The sequence below is a fragment of the Fukomys damarensis genome, unplaced genomic scaffold, assembly GCF_012274545.1.
Source record: "Fukomys damarensis isolate Sample0158 unplaced genomic scaffold, DMR_v1.0_HiC HiC_scaffold_32, whole genome shotgun sequence".
NCBI lineage: Eukaryota > Metazoa > Chordata > Mammalia > Rodentia > Bathyergidae > Fukomys > Fukomys damarensis.
This window is the reverse complement of record NW_022900944.1, coordinates 21072061-21088361: the sequence shown is the minus strand read 5'-3', so window position 1 is coordinate 21088361 and position 16301 is coordinate 21072061. Positions and strand designations below refer to the sequence as shown.

Sequence of the window (16301 nt, the reverse complement as noted above, 5' to 3'; positions counted from 1 at the left end):
CACACATACATATATGTATAGAAAATACATATATGGCATACTCATATATGAATATAAAAGTACAAGATCCTGGTTCTCAAGATCTCAAACTTAATCCTGTATTAGTCACCTATAGAATTTATTAAGATATAGATTAGAACCAACCCCATTGTTTTCTAGTTTAGTGGATGTGGTGTGCAACCAAGAATCTACATTTCTAGTAAATTCTCAAGTGGAACTGATGGCTGCTGAGAACATCACCCTCAAAGGAGCACTGATCTAGACTAAAACTGAGGAAATTCATCCCAGACAACAGTAGTAGCCATGGAAAAACATGGAGACACCCAAGAATTACAGGACACTCGGGTGGCTGGATTATAAATTCCTACATATAAATGCAGCAAGAAATGACAGCTAGGTCGTGGGAAGACCTTAAAGATAAGATGGAATTTCCATTTCAGTCTAAAATACTGTTGGGGCATGTAGAATGTTGAAAGATTTAAAGCAGAAAAATACCATGAACAGATTTTTAATTAGCAAACTAGGAAAATCATTCTGGCTGAAGGTAGAGAACATCCTGGATTGAGGGTACGCCAGAAGCAAATAGACTTTTGCTGTCACCTAAAGCAAGAAAGGTTGGTGGCATGAAGCCCATGTAGTGGCGATAAGGGTTAAAGATCAGGGAAAACTTGAGAAGATACTTGCTTATCCCTGTCAATAGTCAAAAAGTAGAAGCAATTTAAATGCTCATCAACAGTTAAATGGACAAAGAAGATGTGAGGTATATATGTGCATATATATGTGATATAGATCTGATGTATATCTGCATACCTACATGTAGAGTTATATAGCAGACTATAATGTGGTCTACAAAAGGAGGAAATCCTGTCTATATGTACAATAGATGAACCTTGAGGACATTATACTAAGTGAAATATGCCAGTTATGAAAAAGACAAATATTATATGATCGTTCAATGCATATACAGTTTCAGTTTTGTCAGAAAAGTTCCATAAATTGTGATGTACAACAGTGTGCATAGCACTACTATATTGTATTTTAAAATGGGTTAATAAGGGGGAGAGAGAGAGAGAGAGAGAGAGAGATTAAAATTACAGAGATGCCATTCATTGAGTCAGGAACATGGAGGGAGCGACAACTTCAGTTTGTGATCTGCTCCTAGAGGGTGTCCCAAGAGCACAGGGAGTAAAAGGGAGAGTAATGAACATGACCTCACAGATGCGGTCAATGTTGTGGTGGGCGCACTTTGTGTAGGACCCCAGAGACCATGATAAGCACTTGGCTTTTATTCTGAGAGCAAAGCCACCACAGGGTGCTGAGCAGAGTCCTAGTGTGAGACCCAATGTCTGCCCAGACAGACTGCTTGGGAGATGAGCATGCAGGGACCAATGTAGGGACTTCTGATAGCCGGGCTCCCAGCACAGTGGGGACAGTGGAGATGTAGGGAGAAGGGTGTGGATTCGGGGGTATATTCAGAGGTAATATGGGTATTATAAAAGTCACTATTCTTTAATTTTCTTTTGTTAACAAAGATGTGATAAAAAATGTCTTCTGTAATGATTTCCATGAAGTTTAATCTCTCATTTCATACTACGCTTAATTGATATTGAACATTCCAAGTCACCAGTATAAAAATTGATTACTCTTTGATATATCTCTATCTCAGTATTGCTTTGCTCAGAGAATCAGATCCTCATTTTTTTCTGCCTATTGTCTATTTACATTAATACAGAAATTGTATCCATAAGTTCCAGAATAGAACGTCTGTGTCTCAGCTGGAGCACATTTCCCATTCTACAGTCCTACGACGTCCAGGATCATTCTCTCATCTCATCATGTTGTTGTTTTAGGAACATCTGAATTTTCTACAGCAACTGAGCATTTTCAGTTATTGTGGGGGTTTTGAAACTAGAAGGTGATAAACGGTACTGAACTGCACTGAGTCTGTACTTATGTGTCCCTGTATCTGTGCCCACCTGTGCCTACACACAAGTGGGCTATAAATACCTTATATAGGGTGCGTATTTTAAACTTGTTGTCCTTACTTGTTTTATTTTAGGGTGAGAGCCCAGCTGCTGTTTGCAATTTTAATTTTCCTTGCTCATTACATTCCAGATCTGAGTGAGGGCCTGAAATACGACTCTTTCCTTATAGGGGGATTGTCCTAACCTGCAGATGCTGCCTCTCCCCAGGACAAGTATGCCTTGGGGACAATTACAGAGCAACTGCAACCTTCAATCTTTTTATGATTAAAATGAAGGACACCACACCCTCCTCTGGTAGCATTACTGAGCCCCACTTAATCCTTGTCTAAATGGGGAAATTCTTTCTGAAAAGAGGCAGAGCTTCAAAAGAGCAGGAAAGCATGTCAAATTCGAACCTACCTTCAGGGGTCAGTTAGGAAAAGCCTAAAACAGGCAGAATCTCTTGTTCTGTTTTAAAACATCATGCATGACCCAAGCAAAGGCTTGCGCTCAAACTAGTTTTTCTTCTCTCCATGCTGTTTTTGCTGCTGCTCTCCCTAACCCACTGGGCATACGAGTCAGGCTCCGTTTTATTTTTGAGTGTGGCCTTGTTGGTGGATAGGAGGTGAATAGATGGTGTAAGCAAGGAACACTGCCATCTGGTTCAAATTGCTGGACTCATTCATTGGGTCCTGGAAGCCAGAAGAGAAAATAGCCATGTCTAGTGTTGATGAATGTTAAGACTTAAAGTCTCACTTCCACTCCAAGGAGCGTGAACAGCCGAAAAGGTCTTCACAATGCTGAGTCTTATAGCTCAGCAAGACTCCGGGAACTCTACAGAGGAAAGAGAGTCATTCAGGAAGGAACACACCAGGCTAGATGGTAAACAGACCTTTATTAGTCTAGCCAGACAACACTCTCGGAACCAAGTAGCTGGCTCGGAGAGGCGCCAGCTCAGGGGCTGAGATCCTTTTTATAGGGGGGTAAAAAGGGGGGTTAACATTTTAAGCTTGCAGGCAGGGGACAAAGGTTAATGGTCTGCTGATCTGAGCTGGTGGTCAGCAGTCATGTACTCGGCAGTCACACATTGATGATTAACAGATACCTATAGGATGTTTCAAAGGCCACCAAGACATTCAGGATGAGAAAACAGTTTGACAATTAACTTGGGCTCTCTGTGTACAGTACAGAGTTTATCTCATAGTCTAGAACCACTAACTTACACATTAATCATGATCCGGACTTCAACCAGTACAAGATTGCCTTACATTTTTAAGCCAGGGTTTGAACAAAGGTTGGGGCTACGGCTACAATGCGGGGGGGTGGTTAGAGCACTGTCTCCTAGGCCCTTTGTCATTTAGCATGGGCTTGTAATTCAGATTTTACAGTGAATAGTAGAATGAAGGCAAAGAGACATATTGTCTATTTTCAAGTGCCTCTCTGGGTTTAAAGTGGGTTCATTTTTAGCCCTTAGAAAGCAGAAAACATCACAGTCTGCATTAGCAAGGCTGGAGGCTGGGGTAATACTCGGAAGATCCTTTGAGGCCAAGATTTAAACCTTCAGATCTTATCAGATTCAACTTTTTTAGCCCATCAAGTTTAAGGAACAGAGACATGTTGCTGAGCCAGGTGTGAATAATAGTAGAATAGCCAGCTGTGGTGCTTCATTTCTGTGTTCCATTGCAAGTCCTACCTGGGGAAAAAGCAGCCATATTGGGATCCCACAGTGTGCAGAGATGTAGACCTGGGGGCAGGACACAAGGAAAACTTGAGAAGGCCTCTGTGACCCTGAGAGGTTCCTGAGACTGGGACAAATCTGCTCACAGAAGATCCAATTCTTCTTTTGAACTCTTGCATAAAATTTTGTTAACTGTGACTTATTTAAAATCCCAGAGTGAATGTATTTTGGTTTTCTTACTAAGCTTTGTTTTTGCTTCTGGATCTGGTTTTCACCAGATCTTCTTCTTCTTTTTCTTCTTCTGCTTCTTCTTGTCTTCTTCCTCTCTAAATTTAGGCTCAGGAAGATGGCCTGACAGTCATTCAGCCTCATTCCCTGTCCTTTGTACACTCTGAGAGGCCCAGTGGGAGGATTGTATACAATATCACTCTACCTCTGCACCCAAATCAAGGTAAGATGGGTGTGGGGGTGTGATCTTTCCTGTGAACTATAGTCTTTTAGTTGTGGATCAGTCTTTAAAACTGGGGGTTTGGGTGCTTATATATGTGGATACTTGTCAAGGTTTTAAGGAATAACAATGACTGCTACCCCATGCTCCTGTTGTCTAGCTTAGAACAAATAGAGATGAATGGCCATGGAAGACTGCGTTGGCTTTGGTGCCAACAGAGCTACACTGGAGAACACAGCACTGCTGGAGTGAGCACCCTCTACCACTAGTAGTGCCAGATACACACGCAGGCATGGTCCACAGGGACAGAACCTGCCCCCATAAGGTTGTGACCAAAATAATCAGGAGCCAAAAGGTCTGGCCACGCATATTCCTGCCTTCCACAGTGCATAAGTCAGTTCTGCTCCCATGGGCAACAGGGAAGTGTGGAACTACAGTCACAGGAGCAGTGGACCCCTGTCCTGAGTCCACAGCCATTAGGTCCCTTACCTTTGGGCTTCATTCATAGGATGACATTGGTTGTAGAAAGGTCAGCTTCTGTGGATACCATTCTGCACTGCCCTCAGACTGCACTGCCCCTTGATAAAGACCAAAGAAATGTAAAGCCTAAAAGGCATCTTTTCTGTTTCAGTCTGCCAGTTTGCAGCTGGAGGTTCTCCCTTCATTGTGAGTTCAGACCAGTAGTCCAAGCTGTTCTGTGGAATGTGGCTGTTGGTTTCTCAGCCTCTCCAAAGGTGAATCAGTTCAATACCAAGCCTCATGTGTGCCCTTCCTTTAAAGAGTGAGTGGAACTGGGGCTGGTGACACACACCTGTAATCCCAGCACTCTGGGAGGCTGAGGCAGGAACATCACAAGTTCAAGCCCATACTGGGAGTCTATGTGACTTAGTAAGACACTGTCTCAAAATTAAAAGTAGGACAAGGTCTTGGGATGTAGCTCAATATGAAGGCCCTGGGTTCAATCCCCAGTAGAAGAAGAGAAAGAAATCTGAATGAGACATGAAAGATTATTGCAGCATCAGTTCTGTATTGCAAAATTTATGAATAACAGGCAAATCTGTAGCCCCTAAAACGTTGATCACACGCCAAGTGATTATCCAGTTCTTAGAATATTGAATCAATGTTATTGTTGACAGATCATCATAGAGATTAGGGGCTTTCTGAAGAAAAGAAGAAAAATTGAGAAAAATCTTTTTGAGCAGCATTAGAAGACCAGTCTGTACTTATATCTCAGAGACCTTGACCTCTCCCTGAAACTCACCTGGGAGAGTCTCGTAATTACTGAGAAATCTGTATGGTCTAAGCTACATTGAGAGCATTTGTTTTTATCTTATATGCCTGGTATTCCATGAGCCCAAGTCAAGATTTTCTGGGCTTTCGATTTGGAGAACAGCTCACCGAGGACAGACTGAGAGTGTCACGCTCTCAGTAGCCGGGTAGAAGACTCCCACAAGGAGCAGGCCGGCCTTGAGAGTGACTGCTGACACTCCTGCCCCTCTCTCTCTTCTCAGGTGCCATTGAGCACAGGGACCGGCCCCTCTCTCCCATCGTGTACTTCACTCAGGAAGACGTTAATCAGGGCAAAGTCCTGTACCGGCCTCCCTCAGCAGCATCGCATCTCCAAGAGATCATGGCCTTCTCCTTCGCTGGTAATGCTCTCTTTCTGCCTTGTGCACCCAGATTGCACTCTGCATCTTCATGGCTCACCTGACTCATCCCACAAGTCCTCTGCACAGCTTGGCGACACTGCTTTAAAGCTACTCAAAAGACCATATGCCCTGTTCACCAATATGTGACATGGGCTCAGTTCTTTCTTTTTTTCCATTAATTCATGCACATAGATGTACTTGCAGTAAACTTATTTTGTGGCTCCTATGTGCCAAAGACTGAGTGGAGCTTGGCGATATGATGTGTGCTGGAAAGATATGGTAAAGGCTTAAATTTCTTTAAACATTTAACAAAGTAAAAGACACTTTGCCATTAGTTTCCCTCACAATACTCCCCTTCTCATTGAACACACCTGTCCTGTCATTCTTGCCACTTTGTGAAGCAATTCTGGTCATGACTGATTTGATGTCCTGAATCAATACCAAAACATGTACCTTTTATAGTCATTTTGACTTTGGAGAAGAGCCAGAAGTTTCACAGTGCCAGACCCAGTGAATAAGGTAGATGAAGACACATATAATGTTTTTATGAATTTTCATTTCCACTCAGCCCCAGCATTTACTGTATTGTTGATCATACCTCATAGAGATACTCATGAAAGAGAATTTGCAGAAGTGCTTCAGAAAGTGGTGAGGAGGATGGGATAAAGTGTGTTCAAAGCAAGGGGGGAGTATTTTGAGTCTGATGAATGGCAATAAATCTTTAACTGTATCTTTAAATTTTTTAAAAATTTAAACAGTATATTCTGATCATACCTTGTAACCGGTGAGCAAAGAGGTTGTGGGTCCTGCTCTTTGCCCATTTGGGATGTAGGTATGGGGATAATTAACCCCAGTTATGAATCTTTAATTGCACACTGCAATGGGAGCTCTGAAAAGGCAGCAGAACATTCCATGGCAGAAGGATACACAGTTAGGCTGACTTAGACTGAGAGCTAAAGGGGCCTGCTCAAAGTATCACAGTGGTGGATAGATGGACGCTACCAGGGCTATAGGAGCATGTAGGGACAGTGGGGAGCACACTCCTGAAGAAAGGAGGTGTCCGAGGCTTGATGGAAGCAGTGTGTCTGTGATGTGGACCCAGGGAGGGATCATGAGCCTTGTGGAAGACAGGCGAGACCTCTGCATCCTGTGGGCCTCTCGGGATTTGGGTCTCCGTAGAACAAGAGGAGCCCCGGAGGTGTAAAGGCCCAGTAGACAGCTTTAAGAAGGAGCTCTTTACCACGGGTAGATGGGCATGTGATTGGGGGGTGGGGGAGGTAGGGATCAGCACAAAGGGCCTGCAGGACTTCAGGGAGGTGTAGTGGAGGATGCAGAATGAGGGTGACCTGTTGGGATTAGCACCCAGACTTGAAAGGAAAGATTGAGTGGAAAAATAGTTTCTCATTGAAGCTGGTGCATGTCCTTCCACAAAACCATGATAGCCTTAAACCTCACCACTTTGTCTCTTTCCTTGATCCAGTAAGCAAAGCTAGCTGGAGCTGTGAGTCCTTACCTCTAAATATGTCTCTGCCTTTGATTGATCCTGAAAATCTGAAACCTCTTTCTGTAAGACCTTTAGGATGTGTGCACCATATAATGCAGTGAATGTAGGGTATTATTTTACATAGTAGATTTGTTCATACAGAAGAGCTGAGAGCTTCTTGTGGGTTAAATAATTTTAGAAATTCTTATGATGATAGGTTAAATAATTTTAGAATTTTTTTATTATGGTAAACATATTACATAGTTACCATTATTTAATATAAGTTCATTCATCCAGAAACTAATTAACTCCTCAGTTAGATTGAAAGTCTCTGAGAGCAGGAAAAGGCCCCTTCTCTGAAGAGTGTCCCTAGTGTATAATAACTGGGTAACTAATAGTCCATGAAAACGTTCATGGTGCTCTAGCCCCTGTTTTACCAGACCTACTTTATAAGAAATCCCAAAGATATCCTGAGGTTAGAGGCAAAGAAAACGTGTCAGCCTTGGTTGAAGTAATTTCCAGATCTGCTACATTTGTCTTGGTTTCTAGAGTCTCCTTTGAGAGAGCAGAGCCCTGTCCTGTATAACCTATGGGATAAATGCTGCAAGATAAATCCCTTGCACGGTTACTGTGTGTAAATCAATGTCCCAGCCATCACTCAGGGCTACAGTGGCATTGAACCACCCTAGAGCACCCTAGAGTGATATACAACCTCACCCCATTTACCACTTTATAGGAGTCTATGTACTGATAAAACAGGATCTGAATGAATGTATTATAAATCACTCTTAACTGCTATGATATAAAATTACTCCACTATGTGGTTCCTTTTGCTATTTAAAATTATTACTAACACTATTAAATACAGCATATCAGCAAATGACCTGCTATTCCTTAAACCAGAATAATTTAATTTAAAGTAAAACATTTTTTGTTTTCTTAATATCTTTTCCATAGTTTGTCCCTTCTACCTGTCACTCTGATCCCAGAATGTTTAATATACTGATTTTCTCTCTTGCTCTTTCAGGTCTCCCAGAATCTGTGAAATTCTACTTTACAGGTAAAAACTTTAATCTCAATTTTGTTACAAAATGGAATTACCCCTTCCCTTCTTAAATCATCATCATCATCAATGTGTAGCTCCCAAACTAGTGATTGGCACATAATCATCCCTGGGTTACATTCAGCTAAGAATAGTGGTTGTATGTAGTTGTGGGTAGAGCTATTCATTGAATTGCTAATGCAGGGAAAAGTCTTATGACACACAGCATGAGTGGAGAAATTTGGGTGTTGAAAACCTCAGCATCCTAGTATTAGTTCACACGCAATAGAAGCTAAGCACCGATCAGCAAAAGCAGGGTCAGACCTGCTGTTTGTGCTGATGCATTATAAAGTCAAGGTTTCTTGTTCAGGTGAGAGTGAGGGTGATTGACCACAAATAGTATTTTTAATATGGCTGCTCAGGTGGGATGGATGAACCTATTAGAATCAGCCACCCATGTATCCTGTTACATTTCATGCAGAGAAAAACTTTGATGGGGCAGAAAAAGCACTTCTCTCAAACTCACAGGCCTTCCTTTCTTCTTTGAGGGTTAAAAATCGCACTTGAATCAACAGCAGGTTTCAGGGTTGTGTCATGACTGATTCAAACCCCAACCAGCTCATTTCTCATAACATATCTCTAGCTAACTCATACAAGCAGTAATAATATACAACAGGGCTCTCTATTTTTACCTTTTTCAGAGGAACCTATACTAAATGTTGTCTTAATCTCTGTAAGAATACTGTAAGGATTTTTTTCAGCCTTTTAAAGTTGAGGCTACTGAACATCACTATGAATAAAGAATCTGCTTGTGTTCCCACTACTGGTAAGGAGGAGAAGCAGAACTTTTAGTACACATTTCTGGCTTTGAGCATGAGGTAGTGAGCTTATTCTGATGTGTGTGTGCATTGGGCATGAAAGGCAGGTGTGATACTAGTGTGCCTCAGCTTTTACCCAAAAGCTTGAGTAGGTGAAGGCTTAGCCATTGACTCCTCTAAGACCTTAAGTTAAACGATTCTTGAACCTATTATACAGAGTAGAGGGATGGACCTTAAATTATCATCTTTTTCTGCCCAGGATTTCTTGTTTGAGAAAAATTTTAGAGTCTAATAGGAAGGAAGTGATATACTTTGGGAGAGATTTGGGAGAGAGAATCGTAAATTGCTAAAGTAGCAACAAACCTCCAACCTGACATTAACCCATAAGATGAGAGAGAATAGCTCATTCTGGGTAGTCGGCTAAGAAGAGGCAGCAGACCACGTTCCTGACCCACCTGGTTTCCTGACGTGAGCACTTGCCCTCAGGGTAGTTCTGAGCAAGGAGCACACAGGGACATGGTGCCCACAGGATGAGTTTAACCCAAAAGGCAGTGAGATGTTCCTCAGAGAGCTCAGAAACTTTTCTGGAGGAACAGGTTAGATATGTAGCTGCTGACATTTTGACTATAAGTTCTTGTATTTGCTTACAAAATATGGCACCCAGATGATATATTTTTTAGCTGTGCAGTACATACCCAAAATAGCTTTTTCAACTTACAGAGGCAAGGATTTGCCTAGGTCACATTGGAGAGCTCTGTAGGAGGATCAGAGCTCTTTAAGTTTTAAGGCCTTTCCTTTCCTTCTCTATAAAATAAGGGTGTTGAAGACTCCTTGATCTTCCTCGCATCTAAAAATAAAGTCAGTGTAAGTTAGAGCAACAAAATAAAATTGTATCTTGCAATTACTTATTTTAATTTAACAGTGTTTTAAACTGTAGATTTCAGAAACCTCAGAAAGTCCAGAATCCACTAAAATTTATGGAAAGTTTGTTCCCAGAGCTTCAAAAGTTAAGAATCATCCCCTTCCCTTTGATCATCCAGAGAGAAGGAGATGGAACATAAAAAAGGAAGAAAGAGCAGCAATAACTTTGACACTTGCCTGAATGACCCAAGCCATAAAACTGTCTATGTGGATGCTGTCCCCTCTTCTTCATTGCTGTCTTCTAGATTCCTCTAGGACATGGGGGATACCTTAGACATCTGCTACATTTTCAAATCTGTCTCAAGGATAAGTCAAACCTAAAGCACAGTGCCTGCAGGGTACATTCAACCCAGACAATAGGGATGGAATCATGATTGGGAGTCACTGAGCATTGCTTTGCTTTGTGTGAGATCAGAGTCCTAGTGACTAGCTACTAAGTGCTGAAAAAAGTGAAGACAGAAACCTTTTTCTGATACCCTGCCCACCAGCAAACACATCAGTACCAGTACCGTTTTCTCAAAGCTACTATAGATAAACATACTGATGAGCTGATGGTCGCTCCAGTGTCCCTTCAAGCTTTTGGAAAAGAGAGAGTGTGTTGAGGTGTGGGGAAACAGAAAGAAGACTCAAGGATCAGGCAGTTCTGCCTTCATTTCCCATAGGAGATCAATGCTTAGTTGTATGCACGTAATACAAGGAAGTAAACTAAAGGTCACCTTCTTGCTCATAAAGGTGTTTTCTGTTTATGGCATTGTGTGTAATGATCGGGTGAAAATGGATCTGCTTACTTCCAAACAAATGCCCTGAGAAATATTTGTACCTGTGTTTTCTGGACTTTCAAAAACTATTTTCTTATGAAACAAAGACGCATCATTTATGAGAGACTTCTTAAGAGGAAATATTTTTCTAGAATATTGGAGGAATGAACTGAATCAAAAAATTGCATAAATGAAAGTCTTTATCAGCATCTTTTAAAAATGCATATTTTGTACTACTTTCCAGCAACATTTATCAAAATCACTTTGCTGTGAATGTACTATCTTAAAATGACTTTGTTCTGTTGGTTTGTTTTCCTTTCTCTTATCCATAAAAAAAGCTTTATTAGTACAGCACACAGTATCTTCTTTGCTTGCTTACTTTTTCCATCTGTAAGCATCTCTTCGGTGTGTTAAGTTTATCTAAAAATGCTTCTAGCTATATATATTAGTCACTTTTCTGTTGCTGGGACAAAATACCTCACATACACAAATTAAAGGAGGAAAGATTTATTTTGGCTTATGGTTTCAGAGGTTTTAGTCCATGGTAAGCTGGCCCCATTGATGTAGGACTGTGGCAAGGTAGAAACATCATGCAGAAGGATGTGATGGAGGTGAGTTGCTCATTGCATGGCAGCCAGGAAACAGGAAAAGATGGAGAAAGTGAAAGAGCCACAGAAGAGTCAGCAACATAGGCATACCTTCAAAGACATCATCTACAGATCTGCTTGATCCAGCTAGGCCCCACTTCCCAATAAGCCCACAGAGCTATGAACTAATCAGTGGATTAATCTACTTAATGAAGTTTGAAACCTCGGGATCCATTTAGTTGCTCAAATCCCATCAGATGGCAACCAAGCCTTCCACACAATGAGGCTTTAGGGAACATTATGGATTCCCAACCGTAACACTGTACTTTTGGAAACAGCCTGAAGAAGATGATCAGACTACAATTTATGTATTTATGGTATATGTGTTTGTGTGTGTATGTGTGTGTGTTCTCTTTAGTTTCTGATGGAGAGTACACAAGTCCAGAGATGGCCTTCACCATTCACTTACTTCCCACTGACCGGCAACCACCAGCACTCCAGGTCATGGCTCCCCTGCTTGAGGTCAGCCCAGGAGGCCGTGCTTCCCTCGGTAAGAACTGGGAACCCCGAAGGAAACACAGCTCTGAAAACAGGACCATATTTCAGCAGCTGTTTCTCTTCAGATTTCTTGGTAGTTGTCAAGAAACAGTCACCCCCTCCCAGAAGTTGTGATTATTCTCATTTCTATCCTAACTCCTGCCCATTCTTATGCAAATAGACATAGCACAGAGAGAAGAAAATAAACTCTTCTGAGACCACTGCTTATGATGGAATGCAGCAAGAATTTATTTCCAAGCCTCCCAGAGTTTGATTTGTTGCCATCACTAAAATATAAAGTAACATAGCAGAGAAGAGAATACAGGGAGTGAGTTTCAATGACTGCTCCTTTTCTATTTAGAAAGTGAAGATGAATAGGAGAAATGATGGATTACAGTAACCTTCAGGAGTTTGAAGAGTTGGAGTTGGCCCTGTTATTTTATACATGATTGTTTCCTTTTTAAAATGCATACTCTTTAGATTGTCCTTTCACCAAGGACATTTTACTAGCAAACAGTGGGCATTGCGATTTTTGTTAAATGAACTCTGTAGGTGCCTATACAGTTTCTCCATGTGGGATTTTGTCTTAAAATTAATTATCCAATTTCTATATGTGGGTTTTGACCAAAAAATAATTGTCATAAAACTTATAAGCAGGCCACAGTTACAGTAACATATATATCACTTTTATTCTGTTCTTCACTTTCATGATGGCCATAGCACCCATTATGAAATTTGGCTTTCCTGGGATATTCAGGAAAATAATAAAAGAAAAAATGAAAAGTAGAAAACAGTTTATTTGAGTATTTTCTGAAGGAATACCTAGCTCAGCTGGTCTACACTGACCTACATCTGGCCTTTCTCTATATATGTCCTCATTTGTATGGAAGAAAAAAACTAATCCAAATTTCTGAATTCAGAAGTGCCTGCTTGTAAGTCAATTTTTAGAAGAACCTACTTACCATTTTTGAGTCAATTATATGATCAGCTTTCACTGTTGTACTGGACTGGATTGCAGATTACCCGCACCCAGGTGTCCAGCCTGGCCTGTGGCTTTCATGTGTACAGAGAATACAGTTACTACTGTGCCCACCCTGTCCCCATGCTTTCTTCTCCTCACCGCAGGCCTTCAGGTGGCAGTGAGGGACACCCAAGCAGTCCCTGAAGGACTGTCCTTGGAGCTTCGGAAACCTCCACGGCATGGTGTGCTCCTCAGGGACACAGCTGACTTCCAAAGGCCCATGGTTGCAGGTAGGTTCCATCCTTGACCTGCTTGGGGGACTTTTTGTTCTACAGTTTTATATGTCTCAGAAAAGGCCTGCAGTATCGTTAGAGGGTGCACTATGAGAAGAGACCTCTTTTTGAGTTTGTCTCATTGGCCTAGGCCTTAGAGGTACCTTCTTCCACCCCAAGCCCCGTAGCTTCATCCTCAAAACTGTAAAGCTGCTTCCTCCAACTGTAGGTGAGATTGCTTGATTTCTAAGACTTGAGTAAGTGCACTTGACATGTTACAATAGAAAGTGGCAGCTTTCCTATAGCTTTTTCAAGGAGGTTAATTGGTCTGTCTTAATTTAGTATGTGTGAATGTTAGCAGTATTTTTCCCATTATGACACTGATATGTTAACTACACGTATCTTCATCCATATAAAAGGCAACATAGGGCCGAGGATCTAGCTCAGTGGTTCCATTGCCTGCCTTGCAAGTGCAAAGACACAAGTTTGATCCCAGTACCAAAAAAAAAAGGCCACGTATTTTTGAAATGTTATCTAAGCTGTGTAACAGTGTGGTGTTATGGCCACACTTTTAAATTAATTTTTTTTGTGTTTCCTCTGACTATAAGAAAATATATATTTGTTATTTAGGAAGAACAGAAAATTCTAAAAAATACAAGTCTGATTTTTTAGTAGTCTGGCCTTATATATCAAAGTGAAAATTACCCCATCCAAATTAGTCACCTTGAAATGCCATATCTTATTCCAAAGATCTTTACTTTCTTAAAATTTTGATGTGGCTCCTTTTAGAGATGTACTAATGCATTCTTCTAAATGTGTCTGGTGGGACAAATCTTTGCCCTTGAAGGCAGATTGAATTTTTAAGAACCACCAATATTGGCATTTGGGAGTCACAAAGGTAGACTTATAAAAATTTACTGAAGAAAATAAATGTCATTAGAACACCTTGGTAGCAGCCTAGAGGAATAATTTTAGGGGACTGTGGTCATTATTCTGTCTTCAACACTACATTTAACCTATAGTTGTGTGATCAATATATATAATCTAAAGATGTATATAAAAAGTTGCATTATCTTTTTTAGGCATAAGGATACTAGCAACAGTGAAACAGTAACACATTGTTGGGAGTCTATAATTCTAATAAATCTGCAATTTAAAACATATTCTTTTTCAGTTATATTTAATCCCATTCCCCCCAACTTATGTAAACTTGAAACTTTTTTCCTAGGACATCTATCTATTCTATTATGAATTAGGACCCTAGATGATATAGTTTGAGTTTCTAAGTTCAAGTGCATTTTTCAGTTTTAATTACAAAACCTGTATACTATCAATGAAAATCAAAGTGTTTATAGGCTTGTCGAGACTAATCTATTTTCTTAAGTTTTCCCAAATCTTTTCAGTCCCAAGATTAGATTCTAGGAGGGCTGTCATAAAGACTAGAGGCTTGTTCTTTGTTTTTCCAGAAATAAGAATGATGGGTGGATCCTGTAGAGGCAGATTTTAGCTCAGTATGATTAAGAACCTTTAAAAAGCAAGCTCAGAGCTGATTGCAGAGAACCTTGTTAAAGAACCTCTCACATTGGGAAGTGCTGAAGAACAGGACAGCACACCCTTTACTGAGGGTTGTAAAGGAAATCTTACAGTGGGTGGTGGTTGGACTAATTAACTTATGGCTCCCAGAGTTTATGATTCTATATGTACTAAGAAATTCTGAGCACAGAGGTGCTATGTAAATGAGAACCCTTATTTCCAGAAGACATTGGTTTTATGATTTGTTTTATTCTTGGAAGGTGACACTTTCACATATGATGATGTTGAGAAAAACGTTCTGCAGTATGTACACGATGGTTCCTCTGCCCGGGAAGACAGCCTGGAGATCTCAGTCACAGATGGCCTGACAGTGACAATGTCCCAAGTAAGAGTAGCGGTGTCCCTGTCAGAGGACCCATGGCCTCGGCTGGCTGCTGGCTCCTCTCTGAGCATGACTGTTGGGAGTCACAGCACAACCACAATCACCAGGTCACACCTTGCTTATGTGGTAAGTATTGCATTTGCTTCTCTTGTTTCACACTACACCTTCTGATTGAGCTGACTAGAAAACCATGCTAAGATTGAACATTTGAGTCAGCAGGTATATGGGCCATATGAAGAACGTTTTCTCAATTTTCTTGCAATTCTTAGGAATCTGCTATGTCTCAGGAGTAGATGAGTAAATGTGTAAAACTTTGATGAAAGCAAATGTGTGTGTGTGTGATATTGTGATCAGCAACAGGAAACAGTGCCAATTTTAGAAAAGTCCACGTTCCATAGTCTAAGTGCCATCCATTATTTTTATAATGAGGATTTTAGGAAAAGAACATTTTAGAAGAATTTACCTGGCCAAGGATTAATAAGTGATATTTCCTGGCTCCCTCAGGGAGAAGCCTGCTTTTCACCAAAGTCCATTCAAGGCAGTGCCTCTCTGCAGAAAACTGTAGGCAAGGTCATTGTTCCGCCTCCATTTCCGGTCCCAAGGGAAGCTGCATAGTTAGAGGATCGAGGGGAAAATCAAGGGCCCTGGGAGTTTCCTCCCAATCTGGTCCTAACTTGTTACTTATTCTGGTAATTCAATTTACCTCCTTTTTGTGATTCTGCCTCTGGAGCTAAGAATAATGAGGATAATTAATTTTATATTGCATTTATTTACCTTATAGATAGATATATACTCTATGTAAACATGATAATTAATAGTTTTTATGAGCCCATGAAAGGAAAAATAATTACCTGGATTACAAGCATTCTTAGTAATGAATTGAATTTTTTCTTTTTCAGTGAAAGGTGGATTTCTTTCTTTCCATCTTAACATCATATAGTTTTAAGTAACTCTTTTAGGGGCTGATGAATCTTGTTCTAAAATCTAGTACTGAACAGTATCATAACAAAACATTGCATTTCCACAGATCTTCCCCTTAAATTGTCTTTTCTTACATGATAGGAAATTGCATTCAACCTTCATTCTTTCTGTGGGATTACAATAATTTCAAAATAGCTTTTTTGTTTGTTTGTTTTAGTCAATAGGCAATTTTTACCATATGTTATAGTCTTTTGAATCCTGTAAAACCCATGAATTCATAAAAATGTATGAGTTCAGATTTGATTAATAGATCACCAAGGTTTGAAAAATTTAACAGACCAAAATAT

General features: G+C 40.5%; 1 protein-coding gene across 1 annotated transcript in view; it reads left to right on the top strand.

Annotated features, from left to right (window-relative positions):
- Window positions 1-16301, top strand: part of Fras1 (Fraser extracellular matrix complex subunit 1) — a 406016-nt gene that overhangs the window by 294333 nt on the left and 95382 nt on the right. The window contains exons 33-38 of the mRNA XM_010628378.1: window positions 3979-4093; window positions 5602-5739; window positions 8250-8282; window positions 11767-11898; window positions 13011-13136; window positions 14912-15159. Coding sequence (XP_010626680.1) covers window positions 3979-4093; window positions 5602-5739; window positions 8250-8282; window positions 11767-11898; window positions 13011-13136; window positions 14912-15159 — 792 coding nt within the window. The remainder of the gene's footprint in view (window positions 1-3978; window positions 4094-5601; window positions 5740-8249; window positions 8283-11766; window positions 11899-13010; window positions 13137-14911; window positions 15160-16301) is intronic.